General features: G+C 40.2%; 1 protein-coding gene across 1 annotated transcript in view; it reads left to right on the plus strand.

The window, feature by feature from the left end:
- LOC130177060 (inactive dipeptidyl peptidase 10-like) overlaps positions 1 to 26600 on the plus strand; it is a 135341-nt gene that overhangs the window by 91844 nt on the left and 16897 nt on the right. Inside the window, exons 4-10 of the mRNA XM_056388475.1 lie at positions 358 to 452; positions 714 to 788; positions 15601 to 15653; positions 15877 to 15958; positions 19279 to 19399; positions 22506 to 22660; positions 26414 to 26511. Of these exons, the coding sequence (XP_056244450.1) occupies positions 358 to 452; positions 714 to 788; positions 15601 to 15653; positions 15877 to 15958; positions 19279 to 19399; positions 22506 to 22660; positions 26414 to 26511 (679 nt within the window). The remainder of the gene's footprint in view (positions 1 to 357; positions 453 to 713; positions 789 to 15600; positions 15654 to 15876; positions 15959 to 19278; positions 19400 to 22505; positions 22661 to 26413; positions 26512 to 26600) is intronic.

Consider the following 26600-nt stretch of genomic DNA (forward strand, 5'->3'; position numbering starts at 1 on the left):
TGTGGCTTAAGTTGCCATGGCAACACTGCTTTGCACAACATAAGGTTAACAATAGTCCAGACTGTTTATCATGTTTAGAGACAGCTTTACTTTGACCTCTTGCCAAGATAAAAATCAAACAAATCCAAATTTTCCAGCAAACTTAATTATATTTTGTCAGTTGAAAAACTGGTACAAAAAAAATAAATAAATAAAGAATTACTATCTAAAAATGGAGTCTTACATTTAAAATGCTGTCTACGTCTAATCAAGTGTTTCTTTGTTCGCAGCCTGTCACAAAGATTTGATTTAGCTCTTTGAATATATATTTGTTACACAAACACAGAACTTGAGTGTGTGTGTGTGTTTCTGTCCTAGGGGAAGAAATCATCTTTCAGAGCTGGGACGGAGATGTTCTGAAAGTTTCCACACACGACAATGAAACAGACCTCCTGCTGAAAAACTCAACATTTGTAAGTAGGACAGCGATTTGAACATTTTTATTGTAAGTAAAATATTATTACAATAATGCTTCGTATATAAAATAATTATTTTGCTCATCATTACAGTGGCAATCCACTTTGCCATCAGCAGGTTGCTTGTTGTTGAGTGTCAGTTGGTGCTGCATCAAGACATAAGCTTATATGGTTTGTGTACCCATGCTGTATTCTTCAGAAGTCGAATGAAAAAAATAGCGTTGTTGACATCGCATCCATTTCTTGTTCTTCCCACAGGCGACTTTTAAGGCATCAAAGTTTGCAGTTTCTCCAGATCTGAACTTTGTTCTTCTGGGATATGATGTCAAGCAGGTGAGAACCTCTTAATATTCTGATTGCATCTACTCTGACACTGGTGTTTGGCTTGGGGCTGCTGACAGTTCATGAACTGAATTGGAGATGTGACCGACATGGAAATATCTTTCAGGTCTGAATCAATGAGAAACCTGACATGTTTTATTTGTGAGAATGAAACAGGAACAGTTCAGAATCACATACATAAGCCCTGTAGTTTTTTTAAACAGTTTAAAAACAGTTTTTCTGAGGAATATTGCAAGTTTCAGTCTCTGTTTCAATTAATGAAGGTGTTTTTACTCTTGATAGTATCTGTATCAGAGCCTCACATGTTGGACGTTGATGTTTGTGTATGCATTAAGTCCATTTAGGTTTAGAAATTCTACCATGCGTTTAGCCTGGTGGTGATCCTGAAGGGCAGTACACATCGAGTTAGGGTTAGTGTTTTAATCTGTCACTCGTTCGTTCAGAGATAATCATGTCATTAACGATTGCTAAGGGGCCCCCAGTTTAACTATGCCCTTTCCAGTTTCATTGTAAACATATTTCCAGGGTTGTCGCTTACTTTTGTCACGAGTTTGAGGTAAGTAAGGGTAAGGGGTGGACCCAAATGCGGAGAAGGTAGCAGTGTCAAAGAATTTATTCCAAAACAAACCAAAGTCCAAACATGAGTCGCCGAAACACACATTAAACCTCACAACCAACAAACAATGATCCCATCAGGACAAGACAGAACAAGGGCTTCTTAAAGGAACGGAACTGATTAGTGATGGAGAACAGGTGGGGAAGCAGACACAGGTGGGACACATCAGGGAATTAACCAAAGGAAGCAAAACTAGAACTCCGACACTGAGGCGACATGACTATCAAAATAAAACAGGAAGTGCATGGGGAAACAGAGCACAAGACAGGGAAGACAAAACTAAACACCAGAAACACCCAAACCAGAAACACTCAAAACCCAGAACAGAAACCCAAAACCCAGAAAACCAAAAACCAAGAAAGTCCAAAAAACAAAACCCTGGAGCCTCCAGGCTGAGACCATGACAACTTTTCCCCCATGATGCACAAGATACTAAGTTGAAAAATTTAGGAACACACTGAGAACTATAGTGGAAGAGTGAAAATTTATCAGTGTGTTTTTCCATAACCTTTCCTTCTCCTTAACCGTTTTAAATCATCGTCACTGAGCTATTTGTGGGCCCAGCTACGCTACACCCAGGGAAACAGCTGTGGTCAAACAAATCAAACGTACTTTAAATCAGTGCCTTGCCATCCTCTATAATATTCCAGCTCGTAGATACGTTTTCCTACGCACCCACTACTGACAGGAGACTTATTCGTGAGTTCCGGGTGAAAACCTGAAAGAAGAGTTGTGTGCCCTTTGTTGGTTACACTGGAGTACCTACCCAATGTAACTTCAAACCTCGCAGGTGTAACATGGAATTTAGTGCTGCCTGTTTACTTCAATCCTTCAGAGTTTGGCGTAGTGGCCAAGTTTCCAGTTTCTATGGCCAATGTGCAACAGAAATACTCCATCTGGAGGTCAAGTTGTGTGATTGGTGTCTTGTGTGCAGAAAAGCTCTTTCGAACACTTGGCGCTCCAAATGGAGATGAAATGAAATCCTAGGGTTTGAAGGGGTTAACACATTTCTAAATCCTCAGTATCAGTGACCTTGGGTCGAAGCTGCATTGGTGTTCTCTCCAAATGACTCAACATGTGTCAGCTGACAGCGTAGGTGTTGACCCAGTCGGACACTGCCCAGGTATGGTGACCAGGTGTATTTATAAGTGATGGGTATAAATGAAATAATACTGACATTTAAATGTCACGTAGTAGTCTGTGGTAACAGGAGAAGAACATGTCTGCTGTAGGAGTATAACAGCCATAATACTGAAAATATGCAAAAAGGTACATATTCACATACAAAAGCATATTCACCAATGTCCTTGACCCGACTTCTCCCGGTAACCTGTTGTCTTTTGTACATACACAGCTGATTGTAGTCAGTGTTATTCCTCACTGTGGTGAGAAGAGCGCTTCATTCAGACTACGCAACACAAAAATCTCTTGACCTACTTTTTGAATGGAACAAAGCTAATTGTATGTCACATCTGATTGGCCATCTACAATCTCTTTTTAACACAAGTTCATTTGGCCGTTGTTGAAAACACTGAGGCACAATACAGTGCTTTGAACAAATGTTTGAAGATCTACAACTAGAGAAGAGCGTATTGTTATTGGGTTTTATGGAAAGCCAGTTAAATTAAAGCACACTTGATGTTTTCAATGAAGGGCACTGTAGCAGAGTCAAAAGCAAAGTAAGTTTCATTCTTCTATGTCCATGTGCACAAAACTATGTTTAACTGTAAAAATGCAAACGCCTGCTAATAAAGGAAAGTACTTGCTAATGATGTAAGATCATAAAAGTGTCGATCCCTGAGAATGTCTGTCCTTGGAGATTATTGAATGATTCAGTGAAAGAAAAGGTTCATTTCTCTCTTGGGTTCAGACAATAGAAGTTAGCACAATGGCAGACAACACAACAGATGAACACAATAATACCTATTCAATGCAGTCCAACACAACAACCACTGTTATGATGGTGTTGTCAGTTCCTCTCTCACTTTTATATAATTTTGTCAAACAAAAGAAGACACAAAGTTTTCCATTATAGGGGCTGTTGATGTGGATATCAGCGACTTGAATACAGAATCATAACCGTTGTTATTATATAGACTGGCTTTATTTGTTTTAATCATGCTGTCTAATCTAACCAATCATAAAGGTTATTATAGTGTAGGCTTTTTGCAGCCTGACAGGAACACCGGCCTGTCTATGGGTCTGATTAACTGTCTAATCCCAAAGCACAAAATAACATTATAATTCACATACGCTCTAATACTGACAGCAGTATCTCTTGTCACCTCCAGCTTAAAGGGCCGTCCACACCAAGAACAATAATTACAACTATAATTAGGCAATATCACACTCGAGGTCGTGATGTTGTACTGAATAGCGAAGACAATCACAGCCGTGCTGACATTCAGTACAACATCACGACCTCAAGTGTGATATTGCTTTTATTGACCAGTTCTACGAGCGCCATATTAGTTAAATAAGCAACAACAGATTATGATTTGTTTGTTTATTTCATCATTTATTTGGCTACGCCAACACAAATGGTTCCATAACTGGACTGGTACTGGACTGTTGCTATGCAACACATAAACATTTTCCTGATCTGCACAGTGCACACTAGCTTGCTACTTTGTCTACATGTCAGGTGTGCACTGAAGTATCCAGGTTTCTTCCCTTCATCCTCCTCTGATGACCAGACATCATTTCATTCAAATGTTATTTCTGGAAATATTTACTTCTTTGCAAAGTTTGTTATCTAAGAAAGATAACGACCGTTAATGTGACGCTGATCAATGGTTAATAGAACACCTGTGATGCAGAGTGACACATGTAGTTAAAAGTCCCAGTGCTGTTGTACTCTATATCAGCACTCTTTTTCTTGTTAGCGTCTGTATAAAAGTTTTTTTGGGTTATCGATGGGTGGGGTTTTTTTTTACCTCAATACTGACTCTCTCTAATGTCATCTGCCATATTGAATGTGACGTCATGATCTGTCAGCCGGGTGGTTTCTCTTATATTGCAGCAGTGCTGGTTGTATTGACCCTGTAACATTATTATTAAAGAGCAGAACACACAGTCCAATTGCCTGTGAAGTCATATGTAGTTTGATCGGCTGTCAGTTTCTCTATCATCCATCAAATCACTGAAAGTGATTCTGGTGATATCGTTCACCACGTTCACAACCTTTTGGAATTTCATGGTTTTCTGAGTAAATCTGTCATAAAATGTGATCTGATATTCATCTAAGTCAAGGGTATTGACAAATATAATCTGTCTTAAATAATACCACAAAAAAAATTGGATCTTTCATGTCTTTATTGAGAATAACCAAAAAATCCTCATAGTGCTTGTGGAAAAAGTATGTGAACCCTTGAATTAATGACCTCAAAAAAGCTAATTGGTGTCAGGTTTGAGCATAGCTGGAGTCTCGTTAAGACAATGAGTTTGGCAGGGGGTGTGGCCTAAAGCTACTTTGACTGAAAAAAACCCCTCAAACTTTTGGAGTTTGTTTTGCAAAAGAAGAAGACGTTTATGTGAGCCATGCCTCGCCAAAAAGAGCTTTCAGAGGATCTACGATCAAGAATTGTTGATTTACATAAAGCTGGGGTTACAAAGTGATTTCAAAGACTTTAGAAATTCACCAGGCTACAGTTAGGCAAACAATCTACAAATAGAGACACTTTGGGACTGTTGCTACTCTACCAAGAAGTGGACGCCCAGTCAAAATGACACCAAGAGCACAACGAAGACTCATCAATGAAGTAAAGAAACAACCCAGAATGACAGCCAAAGATTTGAAGGCATCATTAGAACTGGCTAACATCTCTGTTCATGAGTCTACAATACGTAAAACATTGAACAAGCAGGGGATCTACGGCGGGACACCACGAAGGAAGCCACTGCTTTCTAAAAAGAACATTGCTGCACGCCTGAAGTTTGCAAAAGAGCACATTGACACTCCACAGCGGTATTGGCAAAATGTTTTGTGGACTGATGAAACTAAGCTTGAACTATTTGGGGAAAAACACCCAGCACTACATCTGGCATATCGTCATGAAAACAGCATCCCAACCGTAAAGTATGGTGGAGGAAAGCTCATGATTTGGGCCTGCTCTGCTGCATCAGGGCCTGGCCAGCCTGCAATCATTGAGGGGAAGATGAAATTTATCAGATAATTCTTCAGGATAATCTGAGAATGTCTGTACATCAGCTGAAACTCTCTAGAAAGTGGGTGATGCAACAGGACAACGACCCAAAACACCGGAGCAAGTCCACAACAGACTGGTTCCAGAAAAACAAAATCCGCCTTTTGGAGTGGCCAAGTCAGAGCCCAGACCTCAACCCAATAGAAAATGCTATGGATTGACTTGAAGAGAGCCAGACACATGAGACGTCCAAAGAATATGACAGAGCTTAAGCAGTTCTGCCAGGAAGAACGGGCAAAAATTCCTCCTCAACGATGTGCAGTTCTGATCCAGAGCTACAGGAAGCGCCTGGTTGAGGTTATTGCTGCTAAGGGGGGGTCAACCAGTTATTTATTCTAATGGTTCACTTACTTTTTCCACTGCCATTTTGAATGTTGAATGAGTGTGTTCAATAAAGACATGAAAGATCACATTATATTTGCTTGACTTAGATGATCAGATTTTATGACAAATTTATTCAGAAAACCATGACATTCCAAAAGGTTCACATACTTTTTCTTGCCACTGTAGTTGTGGTGTGAACTCCAACATCCACTTGAGTTAAAACAACATATTTATAGTTATTGTTATATCTATCGTTATTTGTTGTGGATGGCCTTAAGGTCTTTGTCCACTTACAGGCTGATGCCATTCACCTGAGCATCGTGATAATGCATTAGCAATTACATTTAAGTGCATAAAACGCTTGACACACACAGAGAACACACTGATGCCCCTACCCGCACGGCACAAAGGGCTGATTTGATTGAGCAGCGTTTTACCACGCGCTATTCCTTTAATTGTAGTAATTTGGCAGAAGAAAAAAAATGATGAAATGATGAAACCTGAAGCTTGAGCGGTCAGCCACGCCTTAGTGAACGGTCAATTTCTTTCTAGATTTCCACATCCCCTGATCACAGACCTACAGTATGCTGCACATATGATTTGGATTACTTTTACTCTTTTTAGCCATTTATAGCTCTAATAACAAGGTTATTATGCTCCTGTTAATGTTGGAGGCCAAGGCAGTCTGTGTATGGCAACATCACAAAACACAGCTTTATGTTGTTACCCTGATGCTTTAGTTCTGCTTCACACATGGTGTTTGCTGAGTGCTGAGGATTGAACAGAGGATTGTGTGTGTGTGTGTGTGTGTGTGTGTGTGTGTGTGTTGAGGAAACATGCTCAGTCACAATTATCAGAAGAATGGGCGCTGTACAGGCTGGTGCTCAGCTGCTGATCCACAGCACTTTATATTTTCACTATTTCAGCTTTTCCATTGTCGTGAGAAGATTCTGCAAACAGAATAGTTTTATTCTTTGCATCTCTCTGCAGGCAGATATAATTCAAATGACTGCAATGAATTTTTATGGAAGCCGATTCCAATTACACAATTTAAAATGTACAATGCAAACTATTGATAGAGCTAATGCTATAGTATATAATTTTCTTCTCCAGGGTCACGCCGCTGTCACGGCTGCAAATATTGCAACAGCAGACGAACATTTGTTGATATGTCTCATAAAGTGATATTGTCGTTCGATTTTTTTCAATGAAGAGTTGTAGTGAACAGCGCTGGCCGGGCATCAGTCACAAAGAGTTCATAATAAGGACATTATGGACCCAAAAGGAGTCACTCTTTGGACCATTGCTTCAGTATAAAGTTGTACCAATAACTGTGAACATCTGTAGATGTAGACCGGTCAGAGTAACAACAGCACTGTTAGAGATGTTGCTTTAATCCTCTACCTCAAATTAAATTCTAATCACCTCAAAGAATCAAACTATCTAAATAGCTGGATACTACTCGGGGCAACATTTTCATTTTCATTTAATTTATCTATTTATTTATTGTTTTTTTCACCTCCTAATTAATTTATGGTTGACAAGACACTAAAATTCTGCAGTTACAGCTGTTGTGCCATGTGTCTAAATTGGCCAGTGGCACAATGCCTCTCTGTATGGGAACAGACTTATCAAGTCTCCTGCTGTGTGATGACCACAGCTATTTAGCTGAGCTCTGGCTCCTGACATCCAAATGGTAGCGTGTCAGAGCTCTGGTGGGCTCCAGCCAGTTTAACCCATGGGTGCAGATGCAGATGCTTATGAAGCCAATGGTTTATAAACAAGAAACAGGGTTTTTAGGCCTGGAAAACTCATCATTATCTACTATATAGTCTTCCATTCAGTTGTCACAATGCATTAATTATCCGGTCGTTTTCCTCACTCATTTCTTACAAACTACTCACATTATTGTTGAGCTTGAGTTTACAAGTGTTACAAGTCCATCCAAATACTTCATACACACTTTGAATCATTTATTGAACAAAGGCAGAGTCTCAATGACATTGACTGAAATGCCAACAAGGCCACATAGAAAAGGTTGCGATAAGAGAGATGCTGATAGTCTTGTGACTTTCAAGCATCATCAAGGTGGCTTAAAAAAATCTGTGGCTACATATGAATAAAAGAAAGTAGCAGTAAATGATAATTCCAGTACTGGAGCTGTAGTCCATCGTATAATACAAAATAATCACTGTTCTCAAATCCTACATCAAGCCTATCAGTAACTCTTTCTGTCCTTTGTGTTAATCTCATCGATATGTGATCCAACCATGCAGCAGAGATAAGGGACTCTGTCCTCTAAGGTGTGGAGCTAAAGATAGAAACAGGCTGTGCACACAATCCTGGAAAACTCATTAACATTGCAGCATAGGGAGGACATTTGTTAGCGACCATCTGTAAGAGAGAGAGAGGCACTTTAGAAAATCACAAACTGCCTCAGTTGTTGTGATTACAAAGAAACAACAGAAATTCTACTTAATTGTTTATCATGAAAATGTCTAAAACGGACCCTCAAGTGTGTGAATGCAACATTTACATATTTCCAGCTGGGAATTCTTTGTCAAATTCGATTCGGCGGCTGCTTTGCATCAACATGACAACTTCATGACTTAATTATAAGACATTGCACCAAAATATGATTTCAACCCCTGGTATTCTGCAGCAGTGCAGCGCAGCAAAGTGGGGCAGAAGTGTAGAGAACAAAATTGACCCTTGGGTGCTTCACTGCATCACCTAACAAATTTAAATATAGACCCGTTCGCAAATGGGTCTGGGACCTCTCGGTTCATTTTCGATATCGAAGGAGCGTCATCAATGGTTGCAGACGAAATCCAATTGGATAGATTTACAACCAATCAGAGCGACAAAACATGTAACGAAAAATGTGAACAGACTGCACAGAAGAGCTGGTGTAGCATCAATACGTCATTTAACTCGACATAACAGACGTTAAACATGACATGATTTAGTAGCCAACACTTACCATTTCAACATATTCTCATGAAACGGTTTGTAGAGGTGAACGTCCTCCATGACTGTTCCCATAAGGTCTTATTGGAAAACCATGGACGCCGACATGTCTCGCAACTTGCTGTTCAGCAGACGGGACTCCCAGCTACCAAACATAAGACGGCGACCTTTGTTGCGTATTTCTCATCGTGGACCGTGAGCTGTGTTGGCAGTCAACCCCAGTTCGGTCGCTTCCCTGATCCTGTTAGTCCGGCAAACACATATGCCCCATCAATAAACGCTGTAAGTGCAGTTGTTCACTTCTTTTTGAGAATTTATACTGCCCAGTCTAATACTGTTGTGATAGTGGATTCAGCAGACCTCTCCACATCGTATGGAATACAGAATAGGAAGGAAAACCTTTTTGTCAGTTTCTGCTTATTTCGGAGAAAAGTGGAAGGGTAATAGTTTTGACCAAATCTTTATGTGTAAATTGTGGAGTGCAAAAAGTATGACAACGACTAATAAATGTATTCAGACCCTTTGCTGTGGGACTCCAGATTGTGATCAGGTGCGTCCTCTTTGCTCTAATTTTCACAAGTCCACCTGTGGCAAGCTGAAATAATTGGCCATAGTTTAGGTAACAGAAAACACATCTGTGTCCCACAATTCAGACTGCATGGCTGGACAAAGGCTAAGCCAGGAAGTCCAAGAAACTCTCTGTGGACCTTTGTCATATAACTGTGGCATGGCATAGATCAGGGCCATTTCTAAAGCTGCCTCAATTATTGTGAAAAGGAAGGAGTTTGTAACTATCAAGACTCTTCCTAGAGTCTGTAGTTCCTGAAGCAGGAGCGACCTTGGTCACCTGACTAAGGGTCCAGTGATCGCTCTAAGAGAGCCTCAGAGGTCCTCTGCAGAGACGGAGAAACCATTAATAAATCCCAGTGTCACCAGTTCAATTGGCAGCCTTACATGCCCGAACAGAACCAGCACCATGTTTGACAGATGAGGTGGTGGCTTTGGGTCATGAGCTGTTCCTTTTATTCTCCACACTTTCCTCTTTCCATCATTTTGATAGAAGTTGAGGTTTTTTATCATCAGTTCATAGAGCTTTGTTCCAGAACTCCCGTTTCTATTAGTGTGTTTTTGTGAACTGTAACCTGGGGCCTCATTTATAAAACAGCGTGTAGGATCCATAATAAAAGTGCACGTATAATAATGTGTTAATCCTCTTTCTTCTTCCTTTATTAAACCTCAAATTATGCAGAGGAATATGTTTACAAAGAGGATTACCAGTTTCAAATCAACTTTAGATTGGAAATTTTCTGTTTATAGGTTCATTTTCATCAAATATCCCTAAGCTCTGACCTGAGCTCCTCGAACTCAGTTCCATGGTAACTGCATACGGGCAAAAACAAATGCACAATGCAATAAATAAAAGATAAAATTAACAATGTGTGATTCAAATAGGGTCCAGGTTTGGTCACAAATTGTCCCTGTGCACCTAAACCTTTTATTTACCGCTCCCCCAGGTTTCCGTTATAAAAGAGACTGGCAGCTGTGACGTTTTTATGCTGAAGAAACCGCATGAGACTTTTATGTTTCATGCAAGTAGTTATAACGGGAAATGGAACATTTTTCATTTATCACACCAGAGGTCCATTATGGTCCCTGTGTCCAATGGCAGTGAAATTGCTTGTTGCAAATCACACTACACGCCTTCCTCCTTGTTCCGTTCTGTAATTTGACGGCCACGGGAACATCTCGGTGTTGGTGAACAAAGTGGGTTGGATAATGAGCTCTGTGTGCTTGATGGGACTGAGACAGCAGAGTTTTAAAAGGTGCTATCTCCTCCTGAGATGGACGGAGCAGATGTGTTCATCATCAAAGTGACAGCCGTAATCTATGGAGAATAATGGCCTGCCCCGGCACCGCTGTCTCCAGTTGTCTTATGAATTTATCATAATCATGCCGGCTCTCTGCTGTTGTATACTGCTGTGTCAAAGGGTACCATACATCATATTCTGTTTCTCTATGGTCAGCAGGCTTCCGTGCACACTGTAAAGGGTATCTTTCATGACTTCAAGTAGTACGCTTAGATAATTACTGAGGTGCTGATTATTGCAGCTGTAGAGTACCCATTTTTAATAATTACGAAATGCATGTTAATGAAGTTGTAGTGTGAAAATAAGCAAAGAGCACTAATTAACCCAATCATCAATTGCAGAAAGCTTTTAGGAGAGTTGATCTCAGTGAGTAAATAGAGGCTGATTTAATGAGCCACATTCTTCGTTGCCAGACTTCTTACTTTCAAATCATTATATGGTCAATTAAAAATGTCTGAATATATCTCGGAGCTGCTATCAGATCAACATCTGTCACAAGAAGTGCTTGTTAGTCTGTGAAGCACGCATTATTTCTCTAACTCTCCTCTAACCAGTGTTTATTAGTGACTCACGTTTTTAATGGTCGTCTTTTACTACTAATGTTCAAGTTACCTGCACTACAAGTACAAAATAAATGCACCCGCAAAACAGCAGCTATAACATTATGATTACGTGCCTAATCTCTTGTAAGTCACCATTTTGCAGCCAAAACAGTTCTGGCCCGTCGAGGCATGGACTCCACAAGACCTCTGAAGGTGTGCTGTGGTGTCTGGCACCAAGACGCGAGCAGCAGATCCTTTAAGTCCCGTAAGTTGCGAGGTGGGGCCTCCTTGGATCAGGCTTGTTTGTCCCGCAGATGCTCGATTGGATTGAGATCGGAGGAATTTGGAGGCCAAGTCAAAATCTTGAACTCATTGTTGTGTTCCTCAAACAGCGGCGTGGCAGGAACATTCTATCTATCCTCACCGCGATGTGAACATGTCCAATAAACACATTTCAAAACTTAAAATATTTTTGCAGTCACACTGGGTTTTCAAGGCCTGAGCCAAATGAACCGGAAAAAAACTCCCGCGTTTTGGTGTCAGGCTGCAGCCTTCTTCATTCAGCTTCACTCAGCAAAACTGTATATGCACACTGCAATATTTGTTTAATTGTCGCAAAATCGCAATATTGACCAGTGTTATCACACATCGCAAATGTTCCTCGTATCACGCAGGCCTAGCACTAACCCACCAACACCCATCTAGACCTGCGGTTTTGGAGATGCTGTGACCCAGCAGTCCAGCCTTCACGATCCGGCCCTTGTCAAAGTCGCTCAGATCCTTACGCTCGCCCATTTTGCCGCTTTCAAGTCATCATCTTTGAGGAGTAAATGTTCACCTGCTGCCTAATATATCCCACCCCCTGACAGGTGCCATGGTAACGAGATAATCAATGTTATTCACTTCACCTGTCAGTCGGTGTATGTATGTATGAAGCATGAATGTAGTTCAAATTGGAAATTCTCTTGAAGAACAGTAAAGCTTTTACTTTTCTAGCCGTTCACTTGAGGATTTATCAGAGTTTTTACAGAACACTCTTGAGTTTGTGACATCGCAGTAGGAAGGACAGTGTGCATCATGTTCCGCCTAAAAATGGCTGCTGCTTTTATAAAAAAAAAAAAAAAAAAAAAAAAAAAAAAGGTTTGGGCGAATGAGGACTTAAAACAATTTGTTCTCAATGAATTTGAATTCAACATATTAAATTACTTTGTAGAATTTATGATGTTCATTCACAGCTCCACTGCCTTACTAGTGACAAACAGGTGACTTCCAGTTCATTGTCAACATAATGTTACTGTAGTACAACAAACAGCCTCACCTTTATCCCTCATTTTTACATCTAGGCTATTGAAGCGAAAATATTCGCTATATATCATTTTTACACTATGAATTTTAATTCCAGACACATCGAGTATTTCATTTTTGACTGCTGTGCGTTCAAATAACTGGTGTACCAAACTGCAGCACTGCCGTCTACACGCTCACATACAGCACATTTGTTTTAGTCATGTCCGTCCTCTCTACCATCCAACGCCTTCAAAATAGCGCTTAGATCCCATTGACAGATTCACAGTATTTCTCTCAACAGTCATTTACCAGCTCCAGATATGTTAACAGCAGAGGGACGACTCAGATGTGAGAAAAATTCCAATTAAGTGTCAGAATTTAAATGTTTCTGCAGCTGCAGTCGTGACTGTGCTGCAAACACCATCAAAGTGATGATATTCTAAGCCGTACAAATCAAACACTCGGAATTATTTACAAGTGCCATGTAGCCCCTATTCTGCTGAGGATACTGCCGCACGCCACAATCAAACACAACACTGCCTGTCTCCGCATCCTCAACCCCCCCCCCACCCCTCCCCTCTGGAGTGTCACCCATTGCTGACAACCTTATCAAGGGCTCATCACAGAGCTGTCACCTAGGAGGGGCGTCTGCTGAATGATGCTGACATCTTTTTTTGAAGGAAGAAGAGAAGAGCAGTCAAAGTTACAATACAATCGCATTTTCCTTCCTGTGTGAGGAGTGCGGTCCAAATAAGGAGTGAAGGCTGGGTGATGAGTGGATCAGCCGAGCGGCAGCTGATCTGTTGCTGAGGCGAGTGGAGTGGCTCTACAGTATTTATCGTATCGCTGTGGGGTGAGCTTACTGTAACGCTCCAGCTGATTAGTATGCAGAGGCACTTGTGAGAGGAAATTCTCCGGACATTTCGTGACACATATTAGTGGACGATCAAATATGTGGCTCTGCAGACTGAAAGTTGAAATGTATATATATATGACAGAAAATACTTTTACCGGTAATTGCAAAAGATTAGCCACGTTGTGAAATTATACAGTTGGCACCGCAAATTAATACTGGTAAATTATCTGTTTTGAAATATTATTCAGGGCCTGTTTGTGTAAAGTATGAAGTGTTAAACCTGATTCAGGCACAATTTTAATGTTTTGTAATGACAGATTTTTATATGAAGAAAAGTATAAATCTGCAGTTGTGCTGTACAAAGACCAGTTTAGTTTGACCATCTTAAGCCAGACTGTGGTACAATGAATTCTGGGTAAATTAAGACTTTTTTCTAAATAAGAAAACAGCTTCTCTTTAGGAAGTATACAACAATTACAAGAGTGTATGAAAAGTCTAACAATAAAAAGGAAAAAGTGATTTGGAAAAAACAATGGCTGCAGTGTCTTAAAAACTCTTTCCCTTCTCATCACTCTCTCTATAACAATGTTAGTAACCTGCAAATTATGAGCCATGTTTTCCTGTTTTATGTTGTCGGGTGCTACTGGTCAGTGAAGGTGTCAATGATTGTTACCCTAGTAACATAGCTATTAGATGTTTTTTGGCTTAAAAAGAGAGTCAATCTTTATTTTTCAGACTGATCCATGAGCAACATTAAGACTGGACCAACACTAAGGAAATACTACTACTGAAATATCTTTGAGAAAGACAGGTAGGGAGATTAGTCTGAGACATCATTGGCCTAACTCAGCCCAAATGCTGGATCAGTGGGAAAAAAGCTAATGTTAGCCTCTAATGTTAGCGCTAAGAGACGAAGATATGCCTCAAAACATCTGCACACTTGTATTTTTCATGGTTGTGTTGGAAATTATTCCCTACTGACTATGTCCTTCGCTCAAGGATTTAAAATAGGGAAAAAGATTCTGTGGTCTGATGAGACAAAATTTGAACTCTAAACACCATTTCTGGTGAACACCAGTCACTGCTCATCACCCATTTACAGTGAATCATAGTGGTGGCGGGGGGGGGGGGGGGGGGGGGGGGGGCATCCTGGTCAGAACCGAGGGAAGGATGAATGCAGCCTCATACAGAGAGGTCCTTGAAGAAAACCTGCTCCAGAGACCGGGGCGACAGTTCACCTTTCGCTTCGGTGGTCTGGGCTTTGGCCTCACCCAAGAAGATTCACAGCTCGAATTGCTGCCAAAGGGACTTGAATTATGGTTCTGACTGCACATGTAATGAGAGATTTCAGTTTTTTGTTTTTTAATAAATTTGCAAATAAATAAACAAATAAAATTATCACAATTTAGTAGCAAAAAGTGAAAGGTCAAATCACTTCTGAGTATCCTTTAGCCTGTATCATCCTAATACTGCGACATGCCGTCTGTTAATAGCTGAGATGTGTTACCATAAGCCTGTAATTACAGGAAGTGAAAACTGAACAAATATGGAAAACAAATTTTAAAGCTGAAACTCTCTTTCTAAAAGTTGGTTCACTCTACACTTTTTGTGTTTTGGTTTTATTTATGGGGATATTATTTCCTGTTTGAGCTCTTGCTGATTTGTCAGCTTCATTGTGTGAAAAACAGCACCTTCATTGCTTTTATGCGGCTTTTCGTAATTTGAACAACAGAGCACAGCAAAGCATTGTTCTCACTTCACTCTCACTTCCTCTAAAATGGAAAACCATGCTGTGTTATTGATATCACTGTCCAATTAAATAAAGGGGAACCTCACTCTGGATCTATCAAAAAGGCAGGAAATGACTAACTGAAGTAAAAGTACACAATGCTGGTGTTGCAAGAAAATCACAAAACACACACAAGACTAATGCTATGTTAAGAATATTAGTTTTACCTTTAAAAAAAAAAGACTGATGAATAATTTAGCCATGATTATCTAAATTATTCTGTTTTTCTCGGTTATTAAGGTCCTAATTATCAGTAATGGTCCATTACTGATAATTAGGACCTCCATTAATAATCAGGTCTGCTCATCATAACTTTGAACTTGTTTTTCTTGTGATCTGCTTTTAGGTCTACCAGCACTCTTTCTTAGCATCGTACCTGATCTACAACCTGTATACAAGGTGAGAAACTACATACAGTACACTGTACACTACATAAAGACCTGGCATAACAAAATTCCCTTTTTCATTTTATAATCATGTGTCTACCACCAAGATCAACTGCATACAATTCAAGTCTTTTGTCTTAACCCAAATTAATGAGATAAACAGAAGTGAGAGTTCAGACCATGGACATAGTCAGAGTCAGTGATTGGTTCACGTTTCCTCATCGTCCTTCCATCAGAGAGGTCCGGGAGCTGAATCCTCCAGAGGTGTCGGACTCTGTCCTCCAGTTCGCCTCGTGGGGTGTTCATGGTCAGCAGCTGGTGAGTAGTTTCCAGGGTCGAATAAAGCTCTCAAAAAAACTGTGAAGGGGAATAGAAGTGAGGTGAAAGAATAACATTTTCCCTTAATTATTCAAACAAGTCAAAGAAAAACATAATAACCTGAACCTTAACGCCTCCTGTGTTCAATTTTTTTCAAATTCTGTGCAATATTGGGCGATCCCAACCGAGGGGAAACCAAATTTCAATTACACATCTCCTCATCAACAGATGCAATGAGGACAGTTCATACTGGCCCATCATCCTCCTTTTCTCAATGAATGTTATGGGTTTTCCACAGCACTGGGTTAAACAAGAACATGCATAATGTTCACTCCGTGATAAAATCCCGTCTCTGGATGATAAGCATGCATGAATAATAATGCAGAAATTATCCAGTAGAAATGATCTGCTAATGTGAAACGATTTGATACAGAGGAGAGATATAAGACTCTGCTGATCATTGTCTGGAGGCTCTTTGATGGTTTTCTGGTCAAATCACGCACTTCATAACTTTATTTTACACCTGTGAAGATCCAGGAGAGATTTAAAGGTGATGAGTCAAAAAAACAGCTGTAGGAAGAAATATTTCCCAATTCATCAACTAGTTCATCAACAGAATATTAATCAATCAGTTAAATTAATCACTTTTAAATGATCATTTATTCGTTTTTCAACCTTCTAAAATGTTTTTTTTTTCTGTTTCGTAGCAATTTAATTTGAACAAACGAGCAAATTGTAACAGTTGAAGTTAGACCGTGAAACACATTCTTCATCATTTTCAGCTATTTTATAGATGAAACAATTAATTGATGAATCCACAGTGAAAGTAAATGTAGTTTGGCTTTACTTTACAGTCTTGTCATTTAAAATGAAGACGCCTTGCTGCACGCAGAAAGGTGAAAATCCACGTTTAATTTTATGTCTTATATAATGTTTTATGTATAATTCATTTTATTCTTCTCCTGGTCCCCTGCGCTCTGAGGTAAAGGCTGATCAAAGACTCTTTCCCACTTGAAAGGAAAGGCAGACTCCGCTTAAACTAAACAGTTATTTTGAAGAGAAGCCAACAACAGTCAGACTAATCAAGCTGTTGCTGGAAGACATCATGTCGGGTGACCAAAGCTCTCTGTGTGAGTAATGTCTCCACCGTGCAGTGTGTTATGCGCTGAATATTCAGTCCATTATTTTCTCCAGTGCAGTCAAGGAAAGTAATTAACCATTTGATAGCATCTTTATCTCGTTTCCTCAGTATTTATACCTGCCCTCGGTGGAACCTGTTCTTCTGGAAGCCCTGCAGGAGTGTGTCACGGTGCTAATGACAACGTATTCATTACACATGAGCTTTCCGTGCATCTTCGTCCGTGTTCTCATCAGAAATGAGTCAGAATAGGTTTTTATGTTTTTATCAGTGAGCGCGTTCTCTCCGTGTGATCACATCACCAGGTTTCTTCTCAATTTGGTCGGCAGAGATGTTCTATCGCCTTAGTTCTGACAAAGGCGAGGCAAGGATTTGCCACGTCTGTGTGACATGTGAGCGCAAATTATACAGTGACAATCAAGGGGGTCAACTTTTTCTCCCAGGCGCAAGGAAACCCGGTACAGAGCAGGCGCGGGATTCAGTGTCACAATCCTTACAGTCTCTTGCTTGTTTAACTAAAGCTGTCAAATAAATGTAGTGGAGTAAAAAGTACAATATCTCCCTCTGAAATGTAGTGGAGTTGAACATTAGTGTATTACTCTTTTAATTTATCACAAAGGTACTTAGTTACTTTCCAACACTGTGAATATTAGTTCAGCACACATGGGTTTTACAACAAGTCCTCCAATCCATACGAGCATGTCGGCCGTTTGTTCCTACCCTCAAATAGAGAGAGCAGCGTATCGAACGTTACAGAGGTTGCTATAATAGTGGTAATGGCTTGGTCAGGTTTAGGAAAAGATCAGCGGGTTAAAATTAAAAAGATGATCTTTGTTGTCAAGGTTACATTAATAACAACAAACGGTCACGGATAATGACAACGTGATAAGAAACAACATAAACAACATAAACTGCCGGTTTCACATGGGAATCAAACACCGCTCTCCTGCGTCATATTCATCCGTCCACCACCACCTCCTCCTGACGTGGACTTTGTCTTTCTTCATACTACGTCACCAAACTTTTCCCTTTTGCTCCCGTCACCATTACTACCACCACTACATATCGCCTAGCAGCCTCGGATTTTAATATTGTTCAATTACCCAACCAGGTAAACTAATTAAAGTGGATGTATCGTTAAAAGCTAATATCAAAACGCTAAAAGACAAAACCGCCACAGACACACAAAGACTATGAAAATGAAATGATAAACTCTATATTGATGTCAAAACAACAACTAATCCTCCACTGTCTCACCGCTCATGACTGAGCACCAGTGTTTGCTAACATTAGATCATCTATGACATTAAATATTGGAAATCATATCAATGCTCTATCTGCTGCCGAACATTAGTCCAATCAGGAAAGACTCATTTGCTTAACGAATACATTTTTATTGCCATGTGCAAAGAGAGGAAAAAGTGAGAGATATGACAGTCTTTAGCGGTTAGACCCCATCGTGATGTCATCATATGTGATAAGGGGGTGAGGCTGTGCAAATTATACGAAACCCCCCCCCCAGGGTTTAGACACTGGTGGTGGTCCTGGAGATAGAAAGAGGAGGAGCTGGAGATGTGGAGGTGAGGAGAGTGATGATGAGCTCGGCCTGACTCGGAGGTGAAGTGGGTGGGGGAGGGTCGCAGCAACCGCATTGAAATGACAACTTGATTGGCAGTATGAGATCGTGGCACGATGTGATTGGTTCCCGAGCACCTGAAATCAGCTGATTACGAGGAGTGGGGTGAGAGAGGGAGGATAGAGAGAGTCTTCCTGATTGAACTTGCGCTAAGCTTCATTTAGTTCAACTGTAATTTAAGACTAAAGTTAGAATAGCTAACATTAGCATTCATCCACACATTCAATTAAATATATACAGTATATATATCATATTATTATATTATATTAATATATAATATGGATGATATTTCAATCCTCCTGAATAGTTGAATCATTCTAGTAATTCGCCCCTGAAATCTTTAAATGCATTCTCAATTAAATGAATCAAAGCAAGTGAAAACATGAAGATATGATCTGCGTGTGTCTTTTACATTGTCCCTCTGCATAGCATTTTTCCTCACAGTACATAGCATGCAGTACAGTACTGTATGTTATGTGTCTATATGATAATATATAAAACACTGTTTTTGTCTTACTTTTTTCTATATCGCCTCTCTGCCCACAGATATATATATTTGAAAACAACATCTACTACCAAACAGATGTTCAGAGCAGCTCGTGGAGACTCACGTCCTCTGGACAGGACGGGATCGTCTTCAATGGCATCGCAGACTGGCTGTATGAGGGTAAGAGAGAGGCCAGCAGAAAGCAAGTGAAAAGGCGGAGGTATTCAGACACTACCTATAGAGTATCTAGCACTGCTCCACGCGGAGGAGCTGTAAAACTATTTTTGATAATATATGAATATAAAAAAAAATCACAAGTCAAAATGAAGTCATAGGTTCTTCACATAAAAAAAAAAAAAAAAAAAAAAAAAAAAAAAAAAAAAAAAAAAAAAAAAAAAAAAAAAAAAAAACTGAAAAGAGATTTATGTGGTTAATGCAATTTCCTGTGTTTTATTTGTATACTAAATAAATTGTGATAGAACCAGTTGTTACAGTTGATAACTATAATGGACTTACAAGAAAAATAAAAATGTAAATTTCTGCATTATCAATGCACTAACCCTGCTAAAAAAATCTAGATTAGAAACATGCAGATGCTGATGTTTTCAGATGGCAGGAGGTGTTTGAGTCCTGCAGAGCGTCTGCAGTCTCCCTCTGAGGCTGCAGACAGCCTGTATGTAACCTGAATAACAGCTTTTTTTTCTGTGAGGGCAAGGTAATATCTGAAGGGAAAAAAGGGATTTACAAGTCTCTGAACACCTCTACACTTGTACCGTCCTATCACAGAAGCCAGAATTTTTTAGTCCTCAGCTGACAACTGCTTATTTTGATGGAAGGAAATCGGAAGGTGTCATTGCTGCTGATCTTCAATCAATTAATCAAACTTTATTTTTGAAGCAATTTTCATACAAGTTAGTGCAACAATGACAAATTATAAAGCTATAATTTCAATTTAAAATCAATTTATGCATTTTTATTACTAATTGTGAAGCACTTTGTAACTGCTGTGTCAGGCCTGGACTTGAAAGAGGACTCAGATGCAGAGTAACAATTGGCAGACTATTTATCTATTCCTACCTCAAGAGAGAGAGGGACGAAATAAAAACAGCTATGAAAATTATGCTATAGAGAAAAATCTAATAAACAAAAAAACCACTCCAAAGGGAGGGACAAAACCGCTAAAACAAAAGGAATAAACCAACAGAAAATCACTCTACAAGGAGGCTACAAAAGTTGCTACAAACTTGACAAACAGAAAACTCTAGACTATCAAAATACAAACAGAAAATCACTCCAAAAGGAGGCTACAAAAACTGCTACAATCTTGACAAACAGAAAACTCTAGACTATGAAAATACAAACAAAAATCACTCACTTGGAGGTAAAGAATAAGTGCGATAATGCAGAGACCAAGGCAAGGCATGGACTGTGATAGTAGGCTGGGGTGCACGACAGGAACGAGACACTCTGGCACAAGACAAAGGGAGACGTTGACTATAAGACACATTAGGGCAAATGGGGAACAGGTGGACACAATCAGGAATCAGGGAAGACACTCAGACAGGTGACACATGAGGAAGGGCAAGTGACCTGAAACGAGAGGAGAGTTAACCTTTCAGAATAAAACAGGAAATGACAAGACATGGAGACAGGACAAACCCAAACTTGACCTCACCGTGTGACATGCTGAATGCAATTCACACATCAGAAACATCATTCTCTCAACTCTTAATGCAGATCTCAAAACAGCTCATGTTTAAACAGCTCATGTTTAAACAGCTCATGTTTAAACAGCTCTTGAACGCGGTTTGTACCTTCGTCAGATAGAATAACAAACCTTTCACTCACTTTGACACGATCCTGCATTGCATTAGTGTTTTTATAATCACTTCAAACTTTCCTCAAATATGTACGAAAGAGCAAGGCCAGTCACACACACACACACACACACACACACACACACACACATACATACAGTGTATTTGAATGCATAGTTCCATGTTTATCACTTTCCTCAGTTACAGTTATATTGTGCAAATTTACAGATGCAGTTTTTTTTACAACTGCTTTCACACTTTTTTTTTTAAACCAGTTTTCTAAACTGTTTCCAAAAATCACACGAACAAAATACAAAGTGCCACAAATCTGCTGCAAAATGAGACACTGCAGTGAAGCTTTCACAAGCCACATCTAAAAATCAAGTCTTTGCATCAAATGCCCAACACTTTCTTCATTACAGTAAATTTTTGGATACACCATGTTCTGAATCTGAAGCTCTTCTGTCGTTCGTAGGTTTGTATGTACATTTCCATCCAGTGTTGTAAAGTGACAGGACAGTGATCTGTTGAGAGGCTGAAATGTAAACGCTCACAGTAATCACCAGTACGACGTTGAAACAGAATGTAATTATTCTTCCGACATGTCACTGTTGTAACTGCAGCACATTGTTGTGTCGGAACATTTTTCGCTCTATATTTTCTGCAGCTCTCATCTTCTAAAGTTTTTTTTTTTTTTATCAAAACATCAAAACATTTGGCGTCTAAGTCCTGAAGCTCTGGTTGGTGACAAGGTTGAAGTGATTGACTGAGTTTGCTGATGTTTCGATGTGAACAAGGTTTTGATTGTTTTAGAGGCTTCTGCACATGTGAGTTAGTGTTGGGAGAAATGCATGAACTGTTTGAGAACTGCATGGGGAGAGACGAGAACGACGTTTCTGATGTGTGAATTGCATCAAAGCGATTGAGAAAAACTGTTATTATATGAATACTATATGATTTATTTATTTATTATCATTTGCAAACAAAAGAAACGTGAGAAAATTCATGATAAAATAACATTAAGTAGAATAAAATGCAATATACAACATAGATGCAATAAAATAAGTGAATTAAATAAATTTACTAATGAATAAAAACCATATTTAATAAAAAGGCAGACTGAAGAGTCATTTCAACACTTCCGGCTGCTCTCGGATCCTCGGGGAGACGTTCATAGTTCCAGCAGCTCGGATCATAAAAGCTGAAAGCTGCCTCGCCCAAGGTTTTAGTCCTGCTCTTCAGAACAATTAACAGACGGGTTCATAGCATGTGGAACATATATGCTGGTGCAAGTGCTTTAAAAACAAGTTAAAAAAATGTAAAAATCAATCTTGGATGTTTTACTATTCTGGCAGATAGACTGTTGGGATTGTGGTCCACTCACAGCTTTCTCTCCAATGTGTTTTCCTGGTAAAACTCCTCTCTACTGCCTCAGATTTTCAGATTTTTCTTCTCTCGGTCTTTTCCAGAGGAGGTGTTACACACTCAGGTGGCCCACTGGTGGTCACCTGATGGATCCAGACTGGCCTACTTGACGGTCAACGACTCCCTGGTCCCTAACATGCTGCTGCCTCGCTTCACAGGATCTCTCTATCCCAGAGGGAAGGAGTACCCTTACCCAAAGGTACTCTTATAGCAGTCAGCCCGAGCCTCCTCCGATCAGCGGAGCAGCGCTACAAATAATTACATCCAGATGAACTCCCACTGCTCCCAACATCCTTTAGCTTACTTGATACTGTACAACAGCCGTTACAAGCTGACAGTACTACAGCCGATGTAGCGGCTTCACTGTATCAAACCGCTGCTATGAATAAAACAGCTGCGAGCTCTGTGCTTCACTTTATCCACGAAGGTTAGTGAATCCTTTTCTTGTTTAATTCATGTTAACGCTGACTTGCTCCCTTTGAAGAGGGAGGGTTGAAGGAATCTGAAAGGAGTGTGGTATGCTTTATAAAGGCTGGTAACACACCTCCCATCCCTTGATGTGGATCTTTAGCGTATCAAATGACTCTCAGACGTGGAGATAGGTGGAGGGGGGGGGGGGGGGGGGGCGGCGGTGGAATGAGGGTCATAAGGTAGAGGGCATTCTCATTTGCCGGTTCAGACACACAGATGGGGGGGGTTGTGTGTTGTGTGTGTGTGTGTGTGTGTGTTCACAGGAAGACTTCTAATTAATGAAGCACTTCGCTTTAGCTTAGCCATACCCACACAGTGTGTGAAAACTGTATGCACACACACACACACACACACACACACACACACACACACACGCAGTGATTCTGTTGCTTATATCTTTGAATGAGGTCAGTGTGGTAATCTTGTGGGACTAAATGAAGCAGAGATTTAATTTCCCTCTCCTTCCTTTTGTCTATGAGAGCGCTGAAGCTGTAAAGCACTTCGACAGTGGCGCGTCAGCGTCGGTCTCTTGGGGATTCACTTCTGTGGTGAAATGCACAGTAGAAAGCACACCCCAGAGACTATGCTTTATGGGTATCATGTGTCTGCGCTTAAGAAAATACACAGTCATTGTTAGCGTGACATTCACACTGGCAAACTGACATTTTAAAGAATGTCATTCTGGATTTGTTTTTTTGTTGTTTTTTTGTTTTTTTTTAGGCCAGCACCACATTGTATAAATATTTGCAAATAACAAGACTAAGACGAAGGGCCCTATTAAATGCAAGGCAGCACCTCTTGGTCTGACAGACTGTGTGGGTGTCTCCAGGCTCACCTGCTATTTCAGTTCATGTAGGTGCAGCGGTGCAAAGGTGCAAAACAAGCTGCAGATAGGTGGGAGGGTTCTTTTCACGAATTAAAAACACTGTGATCCGGTCACCTCACTGACGGCTGGGCCAATCAGGAGGGAGAATGACGGCAACGTCTCAACAAACGGAAAGATGCTTTTTTTTTTAGGAAATCATGTTGTTGTTGTCTGTATGGAATCACACAGTGTCAACGCTGGGGGCCAGAAGCACATGTGGTGTTTTATTAGTACAATGATAAAAAAAAAAATGGTAAGAAATTGTAGATGAAGCTGTTTTATATGACAGCATGAGTCCGCTGTAGCTCACGTCAAAAATAGAGCGAAGCAGCGACACACAGGACTGATGAGCCGCTGATTCCAACACCTCCCACTTAACCAACAGAATACTGAGTCATAACGGACCAGTCTGGGGTTTCTTTGTAGCAGCCTGGTGTAGCACTTTTCTAATCAGAGGCTGCAGATTTTTTTTTTTTTAAGTTATTTTTTTGTTCCTTTTTATTTGATAGGACAGTGGAGATTGACAGGAAATGCAGGGACAGAGAGCAGGAGAGTGACATGCAGCAAAGACACTGGCTGGGAGTCGACCCCGGGACTCGCTGCTCAGGGCACCTGCGCTCACATTGATGTTCTCTAACCACTCGGGTCGCCCCGGAGTCTGCAGATTTATCAATATACAGTAGCTGTCCTGCTGCCTTTAGATATGATAACTATAATATTAAATGAGGAGGCAATACAGTTACAATAAATAGAGCATATGACTCTGGTTAAGGTGCAGAGAGGCCTGGTTAACTTATTAATGTGACAGTAATGTTACCTACTCTGCATTACCTTAGTAACAACTACAACAACATATGAACAAGGCAAAAGCACAAGATATAAAGGGAATAACAGGATATTTATTACAGAACAGGTGGTTCACACTTTGAATTCCTCTCTAGGATAAGTAACTGAAAACTAAAAAAAAAGTTTTGAATACCCGGGATTTTTCTGTGAGTCATTGTGTGCCACCAGGCTGTTGGCATGCACACCGGAGCTCAGGAATCTGTCAGTGATCAAGGTTTCCTGAAAACTCTGAAAGCTGCTGATGAGTTTTGGAAATGTCTAACGGACGAGGTGGAGAATAAAACTCCTGCGGCACAGTTTACCTGTGTGTGCAGCAAACAAATAGTCCTTACATAGATCATACCCAGAAAACTCCAAGCATGTCATCCTCACACTCTCAGTCCCTTAGCGTTTGAGTGACAGCTAACTAACCTGCAGTAGCCATGGTTACTGCATTTGCCAATTAAGTGAAATCATTGTCAAAAACAGCTCCAACTTCCCGGTTTTAAAGGGTTAGAGCACAAACAGAAAATGTATGCCTTGTAAATAAATAAATTAACAAACATTTCCCAACTGAAGTGTTTAGCTTGACAGCTGTGAATGAGCTTCCCCCCCCCATTGTCTCTGTCTGCTGTTCGTCTCAGTCCCGCCCATCCAGTAACGTGATAGGTCACAGTGCTCATCACCGATTGGCTAAAAGAGAAACAGGCCGTGACAGGTTCAAGGACTGACATAGTAAAAAACAAAATGACTGTGTGCGAGACATTATTGAACAAGTGTCTCCTATATTCTGGAAGAGGAATCCCTCCTCTGTTGCTCCTCTGAATCAGGCGTCTAAAGACAGATGTCTGCACAGATTTCAAAACCCCTGGTGGGAAATTTGTGATTTGTGATATTGGGCTGTGTGAATATAATTGTCTTGACTTGACCAATGTAACTGAAATGCATGTAAAATGAAACAATAATATAACCCTATAGATAGTTGTTATGGCACATACCACATGGGTGCAAACGTCCTGAGTCCTCAGTTTGACTCCTGGTCAGACTGTTGGCTGCACGTCATTCCCCTGCTCTCTATCCCCACATCTCCTGTCTGTCTTCACAGTCCTATTCATTAAAGGCAACTTAACAACAACAACATTAGAGCAGAGTACAACACATACTATATACTATACGTTAATAGCGGCACTGTACTCGAGAGCAGGAAAATAATAATGTAATTATTGACCTATAGCCCACTGTGCATTCGTTTTTCTCAAGTTTCAAATGTGTTTGATCCATGATGTTATACCTCCCATGTATATGAGAAAATAGCATCAGCAGAACTGAACACAGTTATTATTAAAAGAGGCTTTTATACCTCCAAAAGAGGAGAGAGTGTGGGACTGGAGAAGACATGAATAATAACCAATAAAAATAAGAACGCACAAGTGCAGAACAGATACTGTCATCTCTGTGACAGGTCACTCTGAATTACCAAGATTTTCCTCGTTATGTCGATTAATGAGCTCTATTTTTGAAGGAGGCTTAAGCAAAGGAAAACAACTGACTCGCCCCGGGGGCCTGCACAGTTTGTTCTCTGTACTTGTTTCATATTCTCCTTATTTTCTTTGTTACAGTCCTCCCGCCATTGTTCAGTATGACAGCAGATAAAAATAGAGAAACAAGTGCAGCATGTTGCTCGGTGCTTATTGTTATTACTATAGTGTATTGCAATGCATCGTGGATATCACATCGAACTCGATCAGGCCTGTGAATGTAATTATATATTTATGTTGTTTTTTTCTACAGATGGGTCAGATCAATCCCACCGTCAGACTCTGTGTGGTCACTCTAGATGGCAGCTCCCTAACAACTGAGCTCAGACCTCCCGACAGTTTTGAAAAGAGGTACGTTTCATACAAAACGTTCATTTATAATAACAGTAAGATCTTATTGTTATTCGCTCACCACTTTTCCATCTGTGTTTTTTTACTAG

Source organism: Seriola aureovittata, chromosome 11 (assembly GCF_021018895.1).
Source record: "Seriola aureovittata isolate HTS-2021-v1 ecotype China chromosome 11, ASM2101889v1, whole genome shotgun sequence".
Classification (NCBI taxonomy): domain Eukaryota; kingdom Metazoa; phylum Chordata; class Actinopteri; order Carangiformes; family Carangidae; genus Seriola; species Seriola aureovittata.